The 19,237-nt window shown below is 38.4% G+C and overlaps 1 protein-coding gene across 10 annotated transcripts in view; it reads right to left on the reverse strand.

The window, feature by feature from the left end:
- LOC126254530 (C-Jun-amino-terminal kinase-interacting protein 4) overlaps positions 1 to 19,237 on the reverse strand; it is a 263,338-nt gene that overhangs the window by 195,726 nt on the left and 48,375 nt on the right. For all 10 annotated transcript variants that reach the window (XM_049955327.1, XM_049955319.1, XM_049955323.1 and 7 more), the window contains 2 exons: positions 18,913 to 18,969; positions 2,539 to 2,686 (listed from right to left, as the gene is read on the reverse strand). In XM_049955327.1, coding sequence (XP_049811284.1) covers positions 2,539 to 2,686; positions 18,913 to 18,969 — 205 coding nt within the window. The remainder of the gene's footprint in view (positions 1 to 2,538; positions 2,687 to 18,912; positions 18,970 to 19,237) is intronic.

The raw sequence follows: 19,237 nt of genomic DNA on the forward strand, positions 1-19,237 counted from the left end.
TTTTTTGGAGCTCTGGCTTGGTGTACCCATTGAACAAAACCTTTTCCAACTCACCACATATAGGCTTCACTTTCAGGTGTGTTATTGTTACTGTCCCTTTAAAGTCATTTCTTCCTAGTCCTCTCATTTGCAAAATGACACTCAATGTCAAAGATAGCATCTTTGCAAAATGACACTCAATGTCAAAGATAGCATCCCAAGACACTTTAAAATTACTTTTTATGACAGTGTCATGATTTCGTCATAATTCAATATTGTCACCACTTTCACCACTGCTAAAAAACTGTTACCTTACCATAAAGTTCAACAACACTGGGAGCATAACAGCAGAACATTAACTACTGTACCTGCATGATGAATAATATTTTTAATGTCCAGTTGTTAACATTAGCTAACATATCCCTGTTGTTATTTTTCAAGTTGTAATTGTTTGTTGACAAATGTCCATGAGTTTCTTCAATCTTATAGAAAATACATTTTTGGGTAGCCATGTCTTGTGCAGAGCACAAGAAGGGCATTCTGAAGGAAATGCTTTATAAAGGCACTCAAGATGTTTTTGTATGATAAGAATAAAAAGAGTACTTAACCAGAGAAAGTGTTTTACTTGGTACTATCTTAACTAGGCTTAGCTGTATTTTGTAGCTTTGTAACAGTCAATGCAACAAATATAAACAAAGTTTCATGTTAAAAATTCTAATCTTCTCTACCTATCAACAAGTATGTTGTTATATTACCAATAGAAGACAAAATATTTTACTGACTTATATTTACTCTAAATAAATATTTATAAAAACTGTTCTTAGACATAACCTACATTAATTTTGAAACTGTAAGGCACTCAAGGACATCAAGATTAGGCCACCGTCAAGACACTTCTTTCAGATATTACTCTTTACTGGTATCGGCACCCACAACGCACACACGGCAGGTGTGATTTTTTTACAATTTGTTTAAAGAAAATAATAGTCACTAACATTTATTTGGTGTATGTTGCCTTGCGCCACAACAGAATTTTGGTGTTAAGTAATTGATGGGCCACAAACAATGCTGCAAACATTGCTAAGCTTTCAGATGATTTTCTTCTTTAGAGCTAACTAGTACAGAGCATGGTCACTTGCACCCACATCCACACCCATCATCTGGGTTTTAAAACACTAACTATATGCTGCACTGTTGGTTTTACTCCCATTATTTATATTTCACCATGGACTTTCCATAACCATATGTATAACATACCTACTGTTTAGAAAGCAATAAGTTCTGTGTTTTAAGTGCTTCAATCAGTAATAGTGGGAGTTGCAATTATTCCTGTCATTTTGTTAATGACTTTCTGAATTGAATCTTCCTTTCTATACAAATAAGTGTTCAGCTTCGCATGGGGTTATATTCATTAGTTGTATTCTGCATGTTATTAATGTAGTAGTTTAACTGTAAGTAGTAAAACAGAAAAAGCAAAGGTAACATGTAGACTTTCTAACTTTCCACATTAATTTATGAAAATATATGAGGTCTGTTCAAAAACATTCCAGAACTTTGTCCACAAATTTTTCATTGCTTACCTTTTACTTATTCTGCATGATCTTCTTCAAAATATTGTACTCCACAATTGATAAAACAGCCCCAATTCTGTTTCCACTTCTGAAAGCAGTCTTGGTAAGACTTTTGCAAGATCGTGCAAAGCGCCATCGGCGAATTTTCTTTTATCTCATCTATCATTGCAAATCATCTTCCTTTCAATGTATCAACGTCATACCTGTAGACCCACCTCTCATCTCCAGTTATGATTCTCTTAAGGAACATCTCATTCTCATTTGCACAATCCAAAAGCTCTTCACACAATGCATAACTAAGGTCTTTCTGGTCTTGACTCAAGAGCAATCGAACTAACTTGGTGGCAACACGATGCATTCCAAGATGCTGTGTCAGGATTTCATGACATGATCCAACTGAATGTTACATTTTGCTGCAATCTCTCAGGCAGTGCTCAATTTCATTGATGTTCCTGACACAAGTGTAGTTGGTAGACGAAGGGCGTCCTGAAAGAGGGTCAGCTTTAACCTTCATCTGGCTATTTTAAAACCGTGTGGACCATTTGTAACACTGAGTACAGCTTAAGAACTCATCCCTGTAAGATTCGTGCATCATTTGGTGTGTGTGTGTGTGTGTGTGTGTGTGTGTGTGTGTGCGCGCGTGCATACAAGTTTTCCTGCATTTCATGCAAAATTTAATGCAAATGAGTTGTTCCTATAACTCTGCCATCTTGAACTTCGCAAACTGTGTGACTCAATGTTCTACTCAATACAGCTCTGAACAGTAACTAACAGACAAACCACAATGAAATTTGCGGCAGTTATGCACTAAACACAGGCATGTGCAGGGTTGCCAACCACATTTCGCTCCAATACACCATTGGTACGAAATTACGAATGTTCCAGAATTTTTTGAATGGACCTCATACTTTATTATGATTACAGGTGCACCAATGGAGAGGCCACTATGCTATGAAGTTTTACTTATGCTGTCATACGAAGAACTCACTTCATCATCTGATTTGGCAGCTTTAGCTGCCTTCTCTGCCTCCTCCTTAACTCGTTTAACTTCTTCTTCAAGCTCCTGAATTCGTTGCTGGAGGCGGCTTTTCAAATTCTGCAATGACCTAAGTTCTTCTCGCATTATCTCCTGCTCACTGGAAATGTAAACATTGAATGCTTCAATAAAGTTCTCATTTTCTAACAACAACAAAATCAGTTATTTTTGGTTTTTTCATCTTAAGTCAGAAAAACCAATAATAGTTGATCATAACAATTACTGCAGAAGACAACCACACAAACATATAACAACAAAAACATTCGTATTATTTATAAAAAGAACAACATAAACATTAGCAAAGGAGATGATGATGTCTTAGAACTCCTGCAATCACCCTGAAGACAGCTTTGGAAAATCATAGGTGGAATAATGACAATATTATGACTAAACATCTCCACTATATGGTGCGTAGCAATCTACCCTTTCATAATACTGTCAAAAGACAGCTTTTCATCATGAACAAGAGGTTCCATGCCCTCTTTTGCATGTCTCCTCTCATTTTCATCAATTTTATTAATGTTCTATGTCATTGCACAGTAGTAACAGACTGAATAAGGTTATTGTAATGAGAGTATTTGTACTGAGAGCTCAAAAAAATACTTTTCACTTGATTCCTATACATGTTGGGTTACTTCCCTGGGTGGCAAGCATCGGAGGACACGGCACACAGCATTTCCGGTTGGGGTCTGCACTTCCCTGAATTCTGAGGGGTTCGTACAACAGGCTTAAGCACCTGGTTGAACGACTGTTGTCGGTCGAGTTTTGCCTATTGTATGCAGGGCGAAACGACCTGCGAGACGTCTGAGTGTCGCTGCAATTTATGTGTTTACTGTTTCGGTGCGTCTGGAACGAAGATTCCTGGCACTGACTGACTGCATTGTCCTCTTGATTCTGAGAATACTTGTGGACCATGTCCTGCTGGGTGTGACTGTCTGGTGCCGGATGGCCAGTGGTCTAAGCAGGTTGTTTTCATAGCTGGTCAAACAGCAAGTTCAGTGCCCTCAGCTGAATAGCAGAGGCATGATTGGCCAACTTAAACTGAGGCTAGTTGACGTCATAAAGTCCTGCTCGAAATTGGAGGGAACAGTCGCTATTGGCACAAATGATGTTCTGAGACAGTGTAGGGGAATTTTGGAATCGGAACTGAATGCTGATTCGCGGTTTTCGAGGAGAATAGGGAGTAGAGCAATGTTGGCTTCATTCTTGCGTTGTGCGGGCAGTGAATTCAGGATCTGATCTTTGTCGTAGTCGGACGATCTTGCGACTTGGTCGCTCTTTTTCGGAAGAGCTCAGAATTCTCAGACAGCCTTCGAGGCCAGGGGTTGACACAGAGTTGCTGCACGGCAGAAGTCGGCACCTACATCATCAGGACGGTGCCTACTGACCACGTGCTGCAGATTTCAGTACTGGTACAGTATTTTGTGGCTCCGGCATTTTAGTACCTTATCAATTTTATACTGAATACCTCAGCAGCAAACGCGCTTGCTTTGCTACAAGTCCACCTTGCTTGTTTCTCCATACGATCCCATTTGAGCTCTCACTACTAATTGCGATACTGCTATATAGTCGGAAGATTAATATTTGATTCATTAGGACCTCCAGTCATTATTGTCAATCTATTGCATCACAGAGAGTAGGAGCCCCTTGTTCTAGAGCCAACTCTTATTCTCACATAATATTTCAGTATACCGTATCTTTTAACCTACTGTTTGTGTCGATAATCATGTGCATTTATGTTCTGATGTACAATAAATCTCATTGTAATATGTAATCCGCATGTCATTTCGTTGATATACGCAGAATCCCATGTTGTTTATTATGATAAAGTTCTGTTTTTTTTCTGAGTAGATTATGATTTTTATTAAATTATTGTGAGTGTGCACTCCTTATTTTACCAACTAGCAGGGTCCACAATCATTTTCTTCCATTTCCGTTGTGCGTATAATTAATTACGTGTTAGATAAGGAGGGGGTCGAGTGCATGTCTCGTTCTCATGCAAAATTCATCTGAATTAAAGAGGTACAAACTCTTCTCCACCCTGGCAACTCGCAACATCTAGACAAGAAAATTACGATAAATGACTCTTTATTCATTCACTCACATTAATGAGCGTTTAAAATATGAAGCTTCATCCACCCACTTCTTCAACTCAGACCGGCATATGTTCAGATGATATTAACTTTTACTGTTTTTCCCCCCTTCAGTACTATCACCACAGCGACTGTAGCTTTTGTCATAAAGCTGTGCTAATTTTTTTGTCACATCAAGTCCACTTCCTACGTCAAGCCACTTCCTCACTGTTCCCCATTTCTCATTTGAATAAGACAAAATGAGAAACTACACGGCACCATGATGATAAAGTTTGACAGAAAGGTGACAGACACTTGCGGAAGGGAGAGCAGGTACACCATTAACACAACTGTCTTAATCACCATCATGCTGATTATGCTGATAAATAATCACTTTATGTATGTAGTGTCTGTACACAAACTTTGTCCGACACAATCACGTCATAACCACATTCAAGTCCAAATGAAAATGCAGGGTCATCAATGAAAAAGGACACTTAGAACTGAAAGCACATTTACTACAAAACACCAGTGTACAGCCAGAACAGATCTGAGCTCCTGTGTGGAGAGTCCTGCTATTTATAAAAATAGCACACACTCCAGAATGCTGGCATTTATACACACGTAGAATATTCTAGAATAATGAAACATTACAAACATATTTCGAGGACCTCCCAGGAATGACAAAATACAAGTAACAAATAACTGCTGGTCGCCAGGTTTGAAACGGCAACTCACAGTACACCAGCCAGCGAAGTTAACCACTACACTACACTGCATGCACTATACCTCCTAGCACTGCTCCCTCTCCTGTGAAGGTATTGCATGCTCTCCTGGAGAAATAGCAACCCGCTGTTTCAGAAAATTTCATTAAAGCTAACAACAGCCCCCTCGATCTAGATCTTTCTGAGGTCTCCTCTTATTATAATGAGCATCGAAGGGAATTTCATGAGCATCGAAGGGGTCTTCAGTTTCTTTGATCCTCCCACCATCAATTTGCGCTTCTGGACTGCAGTATGGCTCCATGAGGACGTGGATGATGTCACTGTACTTTTGTCTTCTTGATGACAGGCCATAATCCCCATTTTCATACGTGACATCTGACAAGCAATGAATGATATGATACAAGACAAAGTGATGCTTTAGTAACTTTTCTGATTGTCCCACATTCCACACAGGCATACAAATCCATACCAAATCACCTGGGCTGTGTCTCACTTGGGGAAGGGGGGGTGGGGTGCTTTTCAGTATAGGGCTCTCAGTCTTTCTCCTGGGCCTCTGGGTTCTGGATGCAAATCAGTTGCCTTCCTTCATTGGTCCTAGTTATGAGATGTTTCATACAGTCATCTGATCCAGAATATCATCTGGTTGAAACAAGAACAGTGTATCCACCGTTGGTTCAGGCTGGTGGCCCTGGAGCAAGAGAGTGGTGTGAAATCTGTAGTGTCTTGAGATTTCATCCATGTTTCAACAAATAATTACCTGAAAAGCAGTCGGCGTTTTTGCGTTCAGGTCCATTTTTGTATACCACTGTGACATCATAATCTTGAAGCTTCAGTGCCATCTCACCAGTTGACCAGAGAGTTTGCCAAATAAATATTGTTGTAACTTCTTGATGCTACAAGCAACAGCAAGGCATTCTTTCCCAGCTGTATAATAGTTCAGTTCGGACTTTCTGGTAGCATAAGCTGTCACCTTTTTATCTTCCTGAATTTGTACTAAAACTGCCTCTATTGGAAAACTGCTAGCATCGGTAAGAATTTTACTGTCTCAGCATTCTCGTCATACAATGTTAGAACTGGAGATGATGTTAACACTCCCTAAAGGCCAAAAAAAGTACTTTTCCTGTGCTCCACTCCGGGAAAATTTGGCATCTCCATGTAGCAGTTCTTGCAAAGGATGTGCCTGAGTACAGAAGTTCTTTATAAACTGCTGTTAGTAGAGCACATTCAGAGAAAACTCACATCACAACTGTGCCAAGGAGTTGAAAAATCTGTGACTGCTTTTATTTTCTCAGGATCGAGATGGACTACGTCACCATTTTTATTTCTTGGGTGACGATGAGGCACTTTTTGAGGTCCAGGCAGTGACCCAAAGTCTGAAAAAACTTGAACACAGTTGTCAGGCAGATTAGACATTCTTCAAATTTCTTAAGTGATAAAATGACACAGATAGCAAAGACACTTCATCCATTAAAGCTGCTGAAATTGGATGTCCATCACACATTTGAAGGTGTCTGGAGCATCACATAGTCCAAACTGCATAACTTCGATCCCCTAGAGGCCATCAGGAATTACAAAGGCAGTTTTTTCCTGGTCAGCCGCCTCATTCTCGATAAACTCATAGCCTGTCTCCACGTATATCGCTGACACATATTTTGCTCCTTTCGAACCGTCTAAGACAGGCTGTTCCAGCTCAAAAGCTCAGCCGCAAGCAGCCGTGAACCCGCGGGCAGTAGTGAGTAAACAGCATGCGCATGTGCGCGCAGTGTCACAGGTGGACAGGGCTGGGCAAGCAGCTTACATGCAGCACTGTGCACAAAGCACTGAAAGCACTGACTAGGCAGGAGACCATGTACAAGGCAATGCAGGTGACTCATTATAATTAACAAAAAATGTTAATATAAGCCAAATGTGCAAACATTTTCTTTAAATGGACAGATAGAAAAATCTACTCAGCAAGCAAGTGGCTTGGTGAGTAGATTTTTTTATATGTCCAGTTACATTATATTATCAATAATTGATTATTTTTGTTGTTATAAACATTTTATTTAGTTTGAGACATACATTTCCATTTATTCACGATTAATGAAATACTGGGTGTCTGACCTCAATTTGCCACAAGACGCAGAATACTCGTAAGTGTTGGGTCATGCAACTGGGACTTTTCTGCAAATTTTACTCTCTTCATTACAGAAAGCAACTGTTCAAAACCATGTGTTGAGCCAAACATAGATATGAAGTCAGCTGCCTTCCTATCTAATCTGGCAACTTATTCTGCAAGAAGATTGCAATATTGTCTCAACAAATTTGTGGTGCTGCAATATTTGTCCTTGAGCAGTGTGCTGTTTTGCAAATCTATCAGTTCTAGTTGCATTTCTGAAGGAACAGTATCTGGTACAACTGGAAATGTAGTGATAAATAGTTTTAACTCATTTTGTAGGCATCACATGTTCTGAAACTTCGCCTCAAAACTTTGACGAAATTGTACAATAACTTGTTGATAATTACCAAAACCTATTTCTTCAGTCAATCAAAGATATGAAAAACACAAAAAATTTAAGTTCCCACTACAAAGTTGCCTTTCAAAAAGATGATGTTTGTCCATGAACGCATTAATTTTATTGCACATATCAACAATTTTGCACATATCAACAATTACTAGATCCTTTCCTAGAAGTGACATATTTAAGCTGTTTAAATGTCTTGTAATGTCAGTTATCAAGGCCAGGTTCACTTCCCATGACTTGGCACTGAGTGATGGTTGCCTCTCTCCTTTCATTTCCATGAACAATGCAATTTCTTCCCAAACTTTGAAAACTACATCAAGAGCTCTGCCTCTGCTAATCCACTGTACTTTGCACTGAAAAGAAATATCAGGAAGCTTCCATGTCATTTAAATGGCTGTGGTTGACACCATGTCACCTTACAAAATTTACACACTTCACCATAACCTTCATGACGTCAGCGCATTTCACACTTTCGGCACAAAGGGCTTCCTGGTTCAAAAAACAGTGTGTGCTTGATATTTCTTTCTGAAATTCTGTCTAGATTTTTTCCCTTTCCCTTCAAACGAGTCATGAAACCTTGCTGGCTCCCAACCATTTGTGGTGCACCATCTGCTGCCACAGAACACAGCGTGTCCCATGGCAAGCACGTTTTTTTACAGACTCACAGATAACCTCAAATATGTTGCTGTGGTTGTGTACACCATTGGTATCACTTCTAGCAGCTCCTCGAAAACCTGTAGTTCCAAATTAATGCCCCTCATAAATATATAAATATTGTGAGCTGAGCAACATCTGTGACATCTGTTGTTTTCAAGGGCTAATGAAATAGCTATAAAAGTCTGGCACTTCTGCTTTATTTTCCAGATTGGTGCCATATTGTAGATCTGATGAGATACCATTTGCTTGGAGAGGCAAACTCCTTCGAATTTCGTAATATGTGGTGGAGCTGGGCACTTGACGATGGCAAGCAGGCATGATTTAACCAAGGGACCCATTGAGAATGGTGCTCCAATTGTTGCAATGATGTGTGCAACTTTGTAGCTTGCTCGAAGTGCTGCATCAGTTGAATATTTGTCAACATCAGCAATCTACAATAGTTACATAAAAAGTACGGAATAAATGAAATCAATACACATACAGAGCTCGTAGAAGAACTATGAATTCATTTTTTAAATTTATTTATTTATTTATTTATTTTGTGTCATATTTACGCATTGCTTAACTTTACCCTTCAGTGTGACAATGAGTTGCTTTCTTGCATAACTGTCCATCTCATTGTAATGCTTTGTATGAAGAGACATGTAGTGATGCTGTGTATTATACTACTTCATCATATTCAGAACTTTATTATGACACACAAGGCACTGACACAACCCATCTTTCTCAACTAACAAAAACTGTTCTTTCCAACTTGGCGAAAATGGCAATGGGTTGTTTCTAGAACTCACTCATCACTAGATATTGTCATCATTTTAACACATGGCCTGATTGTGTAACACTTATTTCACAGTTAATCTGAAGCACTGTTGTTGTTCTAGCCAACAGAGGTTTCTCGTCTGAAACTCAGCAGTGGACATAGTAATGAGTGAGTTCTAAACCAACCCATTGCCATTTTCGCCAAGTTGGGAAGAAGCAACTAAGTGACAGGAACTTAACACAGCAGTGTGCATGCATATTGAAATAGATCCTTGTGGGCAGCCTATCACCTAGTGTTTCCTCATTGGCCGAGCCCATAAGCATCTGCAGACGCCCGTGCCCCATGGTGCTGACTCTGAACAGCCTGGTCTAGGATGTCATCAATGTGCAGCAATAGACAGACATCTTTCTTCATGATTTTCTTAAGTCATCAACAGTCAACACAGAAATGTCATGTGTCATCCTTGTCATCCTTCTTCTTCTTCTTCTTCTTCTTCTTCTTCTTCTTCTTCTTCAGAGGACCACAGAAGATGCCCAGAATGCTGAGGGTTCAATGACATCTTGCAGCATCCTTCCCACTTCCTACCCAATTAGCTGTCATTAGCCAGTGGCACTTTATAATAGCGCTGGCTAATGGATGTATGATCCCCAGTATCGATACAGTGGTTTACCACAAGTTGCTGGGTCTGACTTTCCTCCACTCTGGACTTTAAAGCTTCTGAAAATTGGCGCGTAACAGTTATCACTCGCCAATGATGTTCCTCGGTCAGGCCCGATCCCACTGGCAGTTCGATTGCAGCTTTCTCACGGTGTTGCCTGTAGTAGTAAGCAGAGCACGATACTTCAGCGATCACAGAATGCTGTCCCTATGCACGTACCTTAGGGACGAGTTTAGGCTGCTTGTGACAATTAGCGATACAAGATTCTCCTTGATCGCCTATAATGCTTATGACCATCGCTGCCATGAATATTTGTTTTGTGAACCCAATTTGCTTCCCCCAATCAACAAAAGCATCATAGTTTAACTGAGCATCTAGAGTTATGACTGGGCCTTGTCTCAGAGATGGCGGGATTACAGTGTCTTCAACAGCAAACAAACCACCCAGAGCAATCTTTGATGCCTGCAAGAAGTCCCATACGAGAATAACACCATAGTTGTCCCATACGAGAACAACACCACAGCTGTCAAATACTCAACTTCTTTCACTGCAGTAGTGCACATCCAGGACATCCACAGTGAAAACAGACCAATGTGTTGTCCTCCATCCTCCAAATGTCTACTTGTTCTGTGGGACATTTTACTTGGCAGAGGAGTTGGCTGCACCTGCATTGGTCCAAGGTTGGGTTGTCATTTGATGGTGGTCACCTAAGTCCGATTTGGCTAAGTGCATTCTTTATAACACATTCGAGTGATGAACAAATTGGTGCCGAAGATGAATATCCCTCTCTTTCAACATTCTCTGTTGCGTCTTGACATATGGGGTCAACGTACATGGTGGCTACCTCTTGTGTACTTAGTCTGAAAGTTCTGGTTGGCATAAAATGCTGTCTCTCTTCTCTTGTAATTTGGTGTGTAAGAAAAGTGAGGTCATGGTGGTCTTCCACAACTGCCACAGAAACCACATTCGGAAATCAACCACACCTCCTTCATCTACCTATTTTCTGTTGCGATGCACTGCCACTACTTGACGATTGCTTCTGTCGTCATGATATCCTTTACCAGTGGAGCTTGGTACATGTCTTCTGGAATTCCTGGTACCTATCACAAACTGTGGTGTATGACAGGCACCAGTAGGTGCTACACATCAACACTCTGAATGGGCTCTTCACATCATTGGGGGTATATGCTCTGAAGATGGTCGCATAGACCGAAACCAGTCACCAGAATTAAAAATAAATAATTTATTATGATCTGGACTGATTTTCATTATTAAAAACATTATTTCTGGAAGTGTAAGAGGCTGAGGCAGGAATGGACAGGGTTGGTGATTGTCGGGGAAGAATAGTCTTTGTATGATCCAAGACTATCATGTAGAGATACAGTATAATGTTAACAATGGCCAGAATGGCAGCACACACATCATTAATTTCAAAATGCAGAAACTTCCATGCATACCAATTAAATAGAAGGTCTGAAATTTTACAGCAGTGATAACTGTTGCATGCAGAACATACACATTCAGGATAAACTTAAGATACTAAACATCAGTATTAAATTTAAAATGAAATCAAAAATTATACATATGTGAAAGATGTACCCCTCACAACAATGTTCGCATTAGAACCCAGCCAAACACACAGCATAAAATGCACAGATTGCACTTCCATAACCAGCAGATTCCAATTGAGGGTTAAACCACACACAGATATCAGAAGCAAGCATTATAAGCATCAAGGCAGTCAGATTGTAGGATGAAAGGGACAGGTCTCTGTGGATAAAAATTAGATGGAAACTAAACAATAGAGCAGAAAAGAGAAACTAGAGAAATTAAAAAGGGTATTGTCAAAAGCCAAGTGATGAAATGGAACTCTTGGTTGGTAAGATCAGTGTTATAACGTGAGTGAAGGTGTTATTTTGACAAATTAGACACTGTTACAACCAACTGTTCTCTCAGAACTTAAATGAGTCATGAAGACAAAAGTACATGATTAAAAATAACGTAACGGCTGTAGGCTTGAAAAATGGGGGTAAGGCACTTGGTTATGCACAAAAACAAATGGATATCCTGTGTAGAATGTCCTCTATTTTACCAAGAGTGCCAGGAACTGATGATGATGCTATGATTACATTACTGGAGTTAACTGTCAGGGAACATTTCTATGAGACACAGGCAAACATCAGTAACCTACGAACAATATAAAATATCAGTAACCTACGAACAATATAATTCATAAAGAGTGAACGAAGTAGAAATGAGAATATTAACAACAGAACTGATGACATGAAAAGATACCCAGACCAGGAAAAATATAATGCGAACTAGAAGACGAGGGAAGGATTTCTAAAATTTTGAATAAAATGTGAAGAACAAACCCATTAACAAGGGGAGGAAACAAAGACTAAATGATGATTGTAGAATCATAGGGTATTACTTATCCAGGGCTGTTACAAGTAAGTGACCGCTGTTGAAGTGTTTAAACAGCCTTCAAAAAAAACTTCAATTAAGACAAAACAAAATTTTATAAAACTGAGAAAAATGGTAATCTGCTAGAGAAATTTATTGCTAGAGTCCGACTTTTCTATGCAAACACATGTTACATGCATGTTCGCATGTTTTGGGCATTTGTGAAGTACACGCATATTTTGAAGATTTAATCGGCACAACTGAATGAATTTAGAAATTCATAATGCACATTATATTTTTTGGCCTCAGGGCATACACTGCAATAATCTGCATGTTTTATTGATGTTTTTTCGTATGAATTACACCAAAAGTGCAGACATGAGCAATTTTGCAAATTTTACTACAGTCCATAAGCTTCACAGTGAGCTCAACTGCCCCACAGCGGCTCGATAAACATTGGCAGAAGTCAATATACCCTGTACCAAAAACATTAAATTTAAACAAAGGGTCCTATTGTTAAACGATGCTGCCCCATACACAATGAAGGCCAAGAAAGCAATTAAAATATTTTATCCTAACCTAAAGCACACTGCATGTTTGGCCCATGCACTACATCATGTAGTTCAAACAGTACTTCTATCTATGACAATATGAACATGCAAAGGAAAATTCAGGATGGAATAATGACGATATTATGAAAAGGATAGTTCTATTCACCATATTGCAGAGAACGCTGAGTGGCATATAGGGACAATAAAAAGACCATCAAACAAGTAAGCTTTCGGCCAAAAAGACCTTCATTGGAACTAGGCAAAACACACACACACACACACACACACACACACACACACACACACACACACACACACACGACCGGGGCTAGAGTCTGGCCTCGGCAGCCAGAGACTATGGTCATGTGTGTATAAGTTGTATTTGCATTTTTGTGTGTGTGTGTGTTTGTGTGTGTGTGTGGGGGGGGGGGGGGGGCATCCAATTCCAATGAAGGCCTTTATGGCTGAAAGCTTACTTGTTTGACAGTCTTTTTGTTGTGCCTATCTGCCACTCAGCATCTCCCCTATATGGTGAGTAGCAACTATCCCTTCCATAATAATGATAAAGTAAATATACTGATATCTTTAACAAACATGGTAAATACACACACAAAAAATACAGGTTTGATAATTCTGACAGCATTATGTCATATTATGACGAAGCAAGCTGGAATAATTTTACTTCCACTCTTGTTTTGCCATCTGCCTCCTTAAGATTCAATTTTAACTAATTATCATTAATGTGCATGAATATAATCTGCATTTTCATAAAATAAAAAAGTTGGCCTTTAGTTTTAAAGAATATAACACCAGATCTAATTTTGTGCTTAGGTTTTATGTATGCAATTGGTTTTATAATTTATTTTCACTATTCCTAGTTAGCATCTTTTGTTGGGTGAAATCAGTAATTGTTATGCAACTTAGATTCTATTGTTGACATATAAACAAATATAAATTCTGCACTAACTATAAACATTTGGGAGACTAAACAATAGCAATCTTTAAGTATTTATTTGGCTGTATTCGAAAACACATGAGCAAAGTCAGCCCTTAATTAATTCCAAAGTAATTAACAGCTTTGTCAAAAGTATTGTTTGTGTAACAATATCTGTTAATTTCATCATTTAAACAAATAATTTGGCTTAACCCTCGTAGTAGAAGAAACTGTTAAAAAGAAACAATTTTTCGATGTATTCCGTAAATTTAATGAGTTACGTTTTCATTGTAATTTCTATAAATTTAACTTTGAACAATGTGTAGTTTCAGCACCTATTATTGTGAGGATACATAAGAGCCCGATTTGTGGTCCTGAGGCAGTCAGTCCATGGCTGAGTTTCAGACGAGAAACAACAACTATGCTTCAAATTAACTGATACATAAGTGTTACTCAATTAGGCCACATGTTGAAACAATGACAGTGTCTGTTTCCATACGTACCTTTTTATTCTTCAAGAAATGTGAACTATGTGGTTAGGTTTTTTACTGATCTTAGATGTTTAATAGTAAACTATTGTAGCAGTATGTGGAGGTTTGCCTGAAAACTACGAATGACGCTTATCGAAAGTTAAACAACAGTGCACTGGCGATATTAAATGTGTGTGTGGGGGGTTGTTGAAAGCGAAAGTAAACAACTATGAAATGCAATGTGTACCTGTCGGCTACATCATTTACAGTAGGCAGTACTGCACTTCCACCCCCTATTTTTTCAGCCAGTACGTCGACAACGAGGACAATCAATGAAGAAATAAAGTGTTGAAGGTATTCTTAAAAGCAGCTCTCCATACTGCCACATTTAGAGATATACTGCTGGATTTAGCTTTGTCACCTTAACAAATTTTAATGAAATGGCGAACCTGGATAAATGCTGCCATCTTTTACTGTGATAAATTTGATAAGGGCTGTAAATTCAACTAAATACTTAGGGATTACAATCACAAATAACCTAAATTGGTACAATCACATAGATAATGTTGTGAGGAGAGCAAACCAAAGACTGCAATTCATCAGCAGAACACTTAGAAGGTGCAACACGTCTACTAAAGAGACTGCTTACACCACACTTGTCCACCCTATTCTGGAGTATTGCTGTGTAGTGTGGGATCCGCATCAGGTGGACTGACGAATAACATCGAAAAAGTTCAAAGGAGGGCGGCTCGTTTTGTACTATCGCTAAATAGGGGAGATAGTGTCACAGACATGATACGTGAATTGGAGTGGCAGTCATTAAAACAAAGGCCTTTTTCGTTGCGACAGCGTCTTCTCATGAAATTTCAATCACCAGTTTACTCCTCCGATAGCGAAAACAATGTTGGCATCCACCTACATAGTGAGAAATGATCATCACGATAAAATAAGAGAAATCAGGGCTTGCACAGAAAAATTTAAGTGCTCGTTTTTCCCCATGAGCCATTCGAGAGTGGAACGGTAGACAGACAGCTTGAAAGTGGTTCATTGAACCCTCTGCCAGGCACTTTATTGCAAATGGTAGAGTACTCAAGTAGATGTAGAAGTTAAGTTGGTAAGAGACCATGAATTCCCGCCAGTTTATTGAACATGTCATCTTTTTGCTTCATTCTATTGGAAAGCCTTGTTAAGGCCTCTAACTTTTTCTCCTTTTTTCTGGGTTTGGGCCATAGACACTTTCAAAGCCATTAATGCAGCTTGCATTAAAGATGCTAAAGTGGCATTCAAGAAGACAGATTTGAATCAAGATCCGATTTACGTTAAATCAAAATACGCGCATTTTCCTGTGGCAATAATGAATTGGAAATCCACAGGTATATGGTGGAATCTCTGAGAATTACTAAAGTAGTTGAAAAAACTTAAAATGGAGAAGTGGGTGTTGCAGCTTTTATGATGAACAGGTATCAGATCAAATTCTAATTTTGAGTTCATGAAGATCGCAAAAAATATTTTGTGATGAAAATGTAAAACATTTTCGACTTGATTTGACTTTATCCAAACTTCTTCACTTAGGTATGCACCTGTCACTACTTTTGACATAGAAAGGTCATTTTCTGTGCACAAAAATGCTACCTGATAAATGGTTTGCCCAGGTGAAGAAAATTTGGAGAAATTGATTGTTGTGTACTGTCTTAGAAAAAATTAGACATAAACATAGAACTGAATTCAGATATCACATATCTTTATAGTTTTACTGCCTCATTGTGCATGTTTAATGATATGATAGTGCACAAAGATCTTCATTCTACTGATCACATTCTGTCTGAACAGCATTTAAACAGAATTGATACTCTTATTTTGCTTTTAAAACAAATTAGGTAAGCTGGAAAATGTCAAAATGGTTACAAACACATACTGAAATAAATATGGTTGGTGTGACATTTTTCCTCTACACATCGTATTTCGAAACAAGTTGAATAAGTCGTCAGACTATGGCAGATCAAAAGTCCTACCTTAACACTTTAGGAAATATACTGAACACTTCATAAAGCTTTGAAATTGTAATTATATCAATCAAAACAATCAATTTTGGACAAAATAAGGTAACTGGACAGATAAAAAAAATCTACTCATCAAGTGGCGGCAGAAAACACACACAAAAGTTTATAATTAGGCATGCTTTCAGAGTGCCCTTCTACAAGCAGAAGGGTTGAAGAGGAAGGAAGAGGAGTAAGGAAAATTTACTTTTTTTCCTAGACCTCTACAGTCCTTTTCCTTCACCCCTCTTCCTTCCCCTTCAAATCTTCTGAAAAAGAGCCACTGGCTCCAAAAGCTTGCCTAATTATAAACTTTTATGTGTGTTCTGCTGAGAACATTTTTTTATCTATCCGATTACTTAATTACATCAATCACATCATCTCACAGTTAACTGAAAAACTGGAATATAAAGCTTCCTGGACAACAGCTGACTCAGTCATGGAAGAAAGTAACAGCAGTAGTGTTGAAACATGGATAGGTGACACTGAATAAGCACTGATTCAATACAGGTGCCACAACAGCTTTATATTACTTACTACAGAAAAAAATCTTCACTTGAACAAAGTATTGATCTGATATAATAGGAAGTGCATTAAGCAGAAAGGTAGCACACCAAAATTGATGGTTGACGTGTGAATTATGGTTCATATATGGGAACAAGAATAATTTATGGAAGAATGGATAAGAAAATTGAGGATCTGTTACATGACAATCAGTTTGGCTTTAGGAAAGGTAAAAGCACCAAAGACGCAATTCTGATGCTGCAGTTCACTGAAAGCAAGACTCTGGTAAAATCGAGACACATGCATCGGATTGTCAATGGATATGCCAACCTAGAAAAAGCATTTGACAATGTAAGATGGTGCAAAATGTATGAAATTCACAGGAAAATAGATGTAAGCTATGGAGAAAGACGAGTAATATACTGTACGTACATGAAACAGGAGGGAACACTAAAACTGGAAGTCCACAAAGGAAGTGCTCATGCATTCTTTCATCGCTGTTCAACCTACATATTGAAGATGCAGTGAAGGAAACAAAAGAATGGTTCACGAGTGGGATTAAAATTTAGGCTGAAACAATATCAATGACAAGATTTACTGATGACATTGCCATGGTCAGCAAAATGGAATAATTCCATGACCTGTTGAACAGAATGAACAATCTAATGAGAACAGAAGATGGATTAAGCATGAATCAAAGAAAGATGAAAGTAATGAGGAGTAGCAAAAATGAGATTAGTGGCAAACTTGACATAAAAACTGGGGACCACAAAGTAAGCTAAGTGAAGGCATTCTGCTACTGTAGGAGCAAAGTAACTCTCAATTGACAAAGCAAGGACATAAAGAACAGACTAGCAAAGGCTAAGAGGGTATTCCTGGCTAAAAGAAATCTACTACTACCTAGCATCAACCACAATTTGAGGAAGAAATTTCTGAGAGCACAGCAGTGTATTGCAGTCAATCACAGACGGTGAGAAAACTAGGAAAGAAGAGAATCAAATCATTTGAGAAGTGGTGCTACAAGAGGACACTGAAAATTAGGTAGACTGATAAAGAAATGAGAAGGTTCTCCACAAAATTAGCGATGATTGGAATATGTGCAACACAGACAAGAAGAAGGGGAAGGATGATAGGACATTGTTCCATGACACTTGAGAGAGCTGTAGAGGATCAACACTGTAAGGGAAGACAGAGACAAATATATCCAACAAATACTTGAGGATGTTGGCTGCAAGTTTTACTCTGAGCTAAAGAGGCTGACACAGGAGAGGAGTCTGTTATTGGCTGCATAAAACCAGTTAGATAACTGACAGAAGGAAAAAAAGAAGTTGGGAGCAAACAATGCACTGAATAACCAGATACTTGTAGGGACACAACTCTCCTTCAGGGATTAATGGAGGCACTTCATATTTGAGTTATTAAAATCATTAATTGTAGATCATTAGTCTCATATTAGTTTGTCATAAAAACCCATGTGTCAAATTCAACATCAGTCGAGTAGGAGGAAGTGAAAGGGTATTTTGTACTATTGTTTATGTTATACAAGACTGCATAACCCAGTATGTTGGCTTGTTGAGCTCTAAATGGGTTGATAGCTAGTGTAAAATATCTCATGCCATGATTACTGATGTCACTAAAATTTTGTAAAATTTGTAGTATAACACTAACAAGGAATTTATAAAAAAGTAATATGATGAAATTGTTCATCAACTGATTCATGAATATCTATTATACAAGAGTACTTAGATCCTATCACAGCTCTGGAGGACACACATTTCAAAAATTTGTTCAGTACACACTTTTCTGTATTTTGGCAACTTCACAATAAGATTCCACCTCCTAAAAAGCTGTGATGGCAAGCCCTTGTGGATCTTGACAAGTTCCATAATCTATTTACATATTTAAAATGTATATCTCACTTATCACACTCACTCATTACTTGGGAAACAAATTTAGCACTTTATGGCCGAGAGGTAAATTTATTATTCTTGCATTCTCATATCACAATATCCAATATTACAAGCAGAAAAAAGACAAACATTTACTGACCTCGTAAGCTCATCCACCTTCACAATTAAATCATCCTTCACAATATTAAGTGCATTCCTGAAAAAGAAAAGAGAAATGACATTTATGGGGATATAGATAACACTGATATACCTCATGGGTGATCAGACACAGGAAGTTATCACTTTTTAACAGATTTTTGCTAATTTCCATTTTCCCACTCCAAGATTTTGCTAAGTAAGCCGAATTTTCTTCCCCGTTTGTAAAAGTGACTGTCTCTAGCAAAGCAACCAGTTTGTAATGAATGTTGGTGTCTAATTAATTCTCACCTTTTGTGCATTTCACATACTGTGTGTAGCTATTCTCA

This window comes from Schistocerca nitens, chromosome 1 (assembly GCF_023898315.1).
Source record: "Schistocerca nitens isolate TAMUIC-IGC-003100 chromosome 1, iqSchNite1.1, whole genome shotgun sequence".
Classification (NCBI taxonomy): Eukaryota; Metazoa; Arthropoda; class Insecta; order Orthoptera; family Acrididae; genus Schistocerca; species Schistocerca nitens.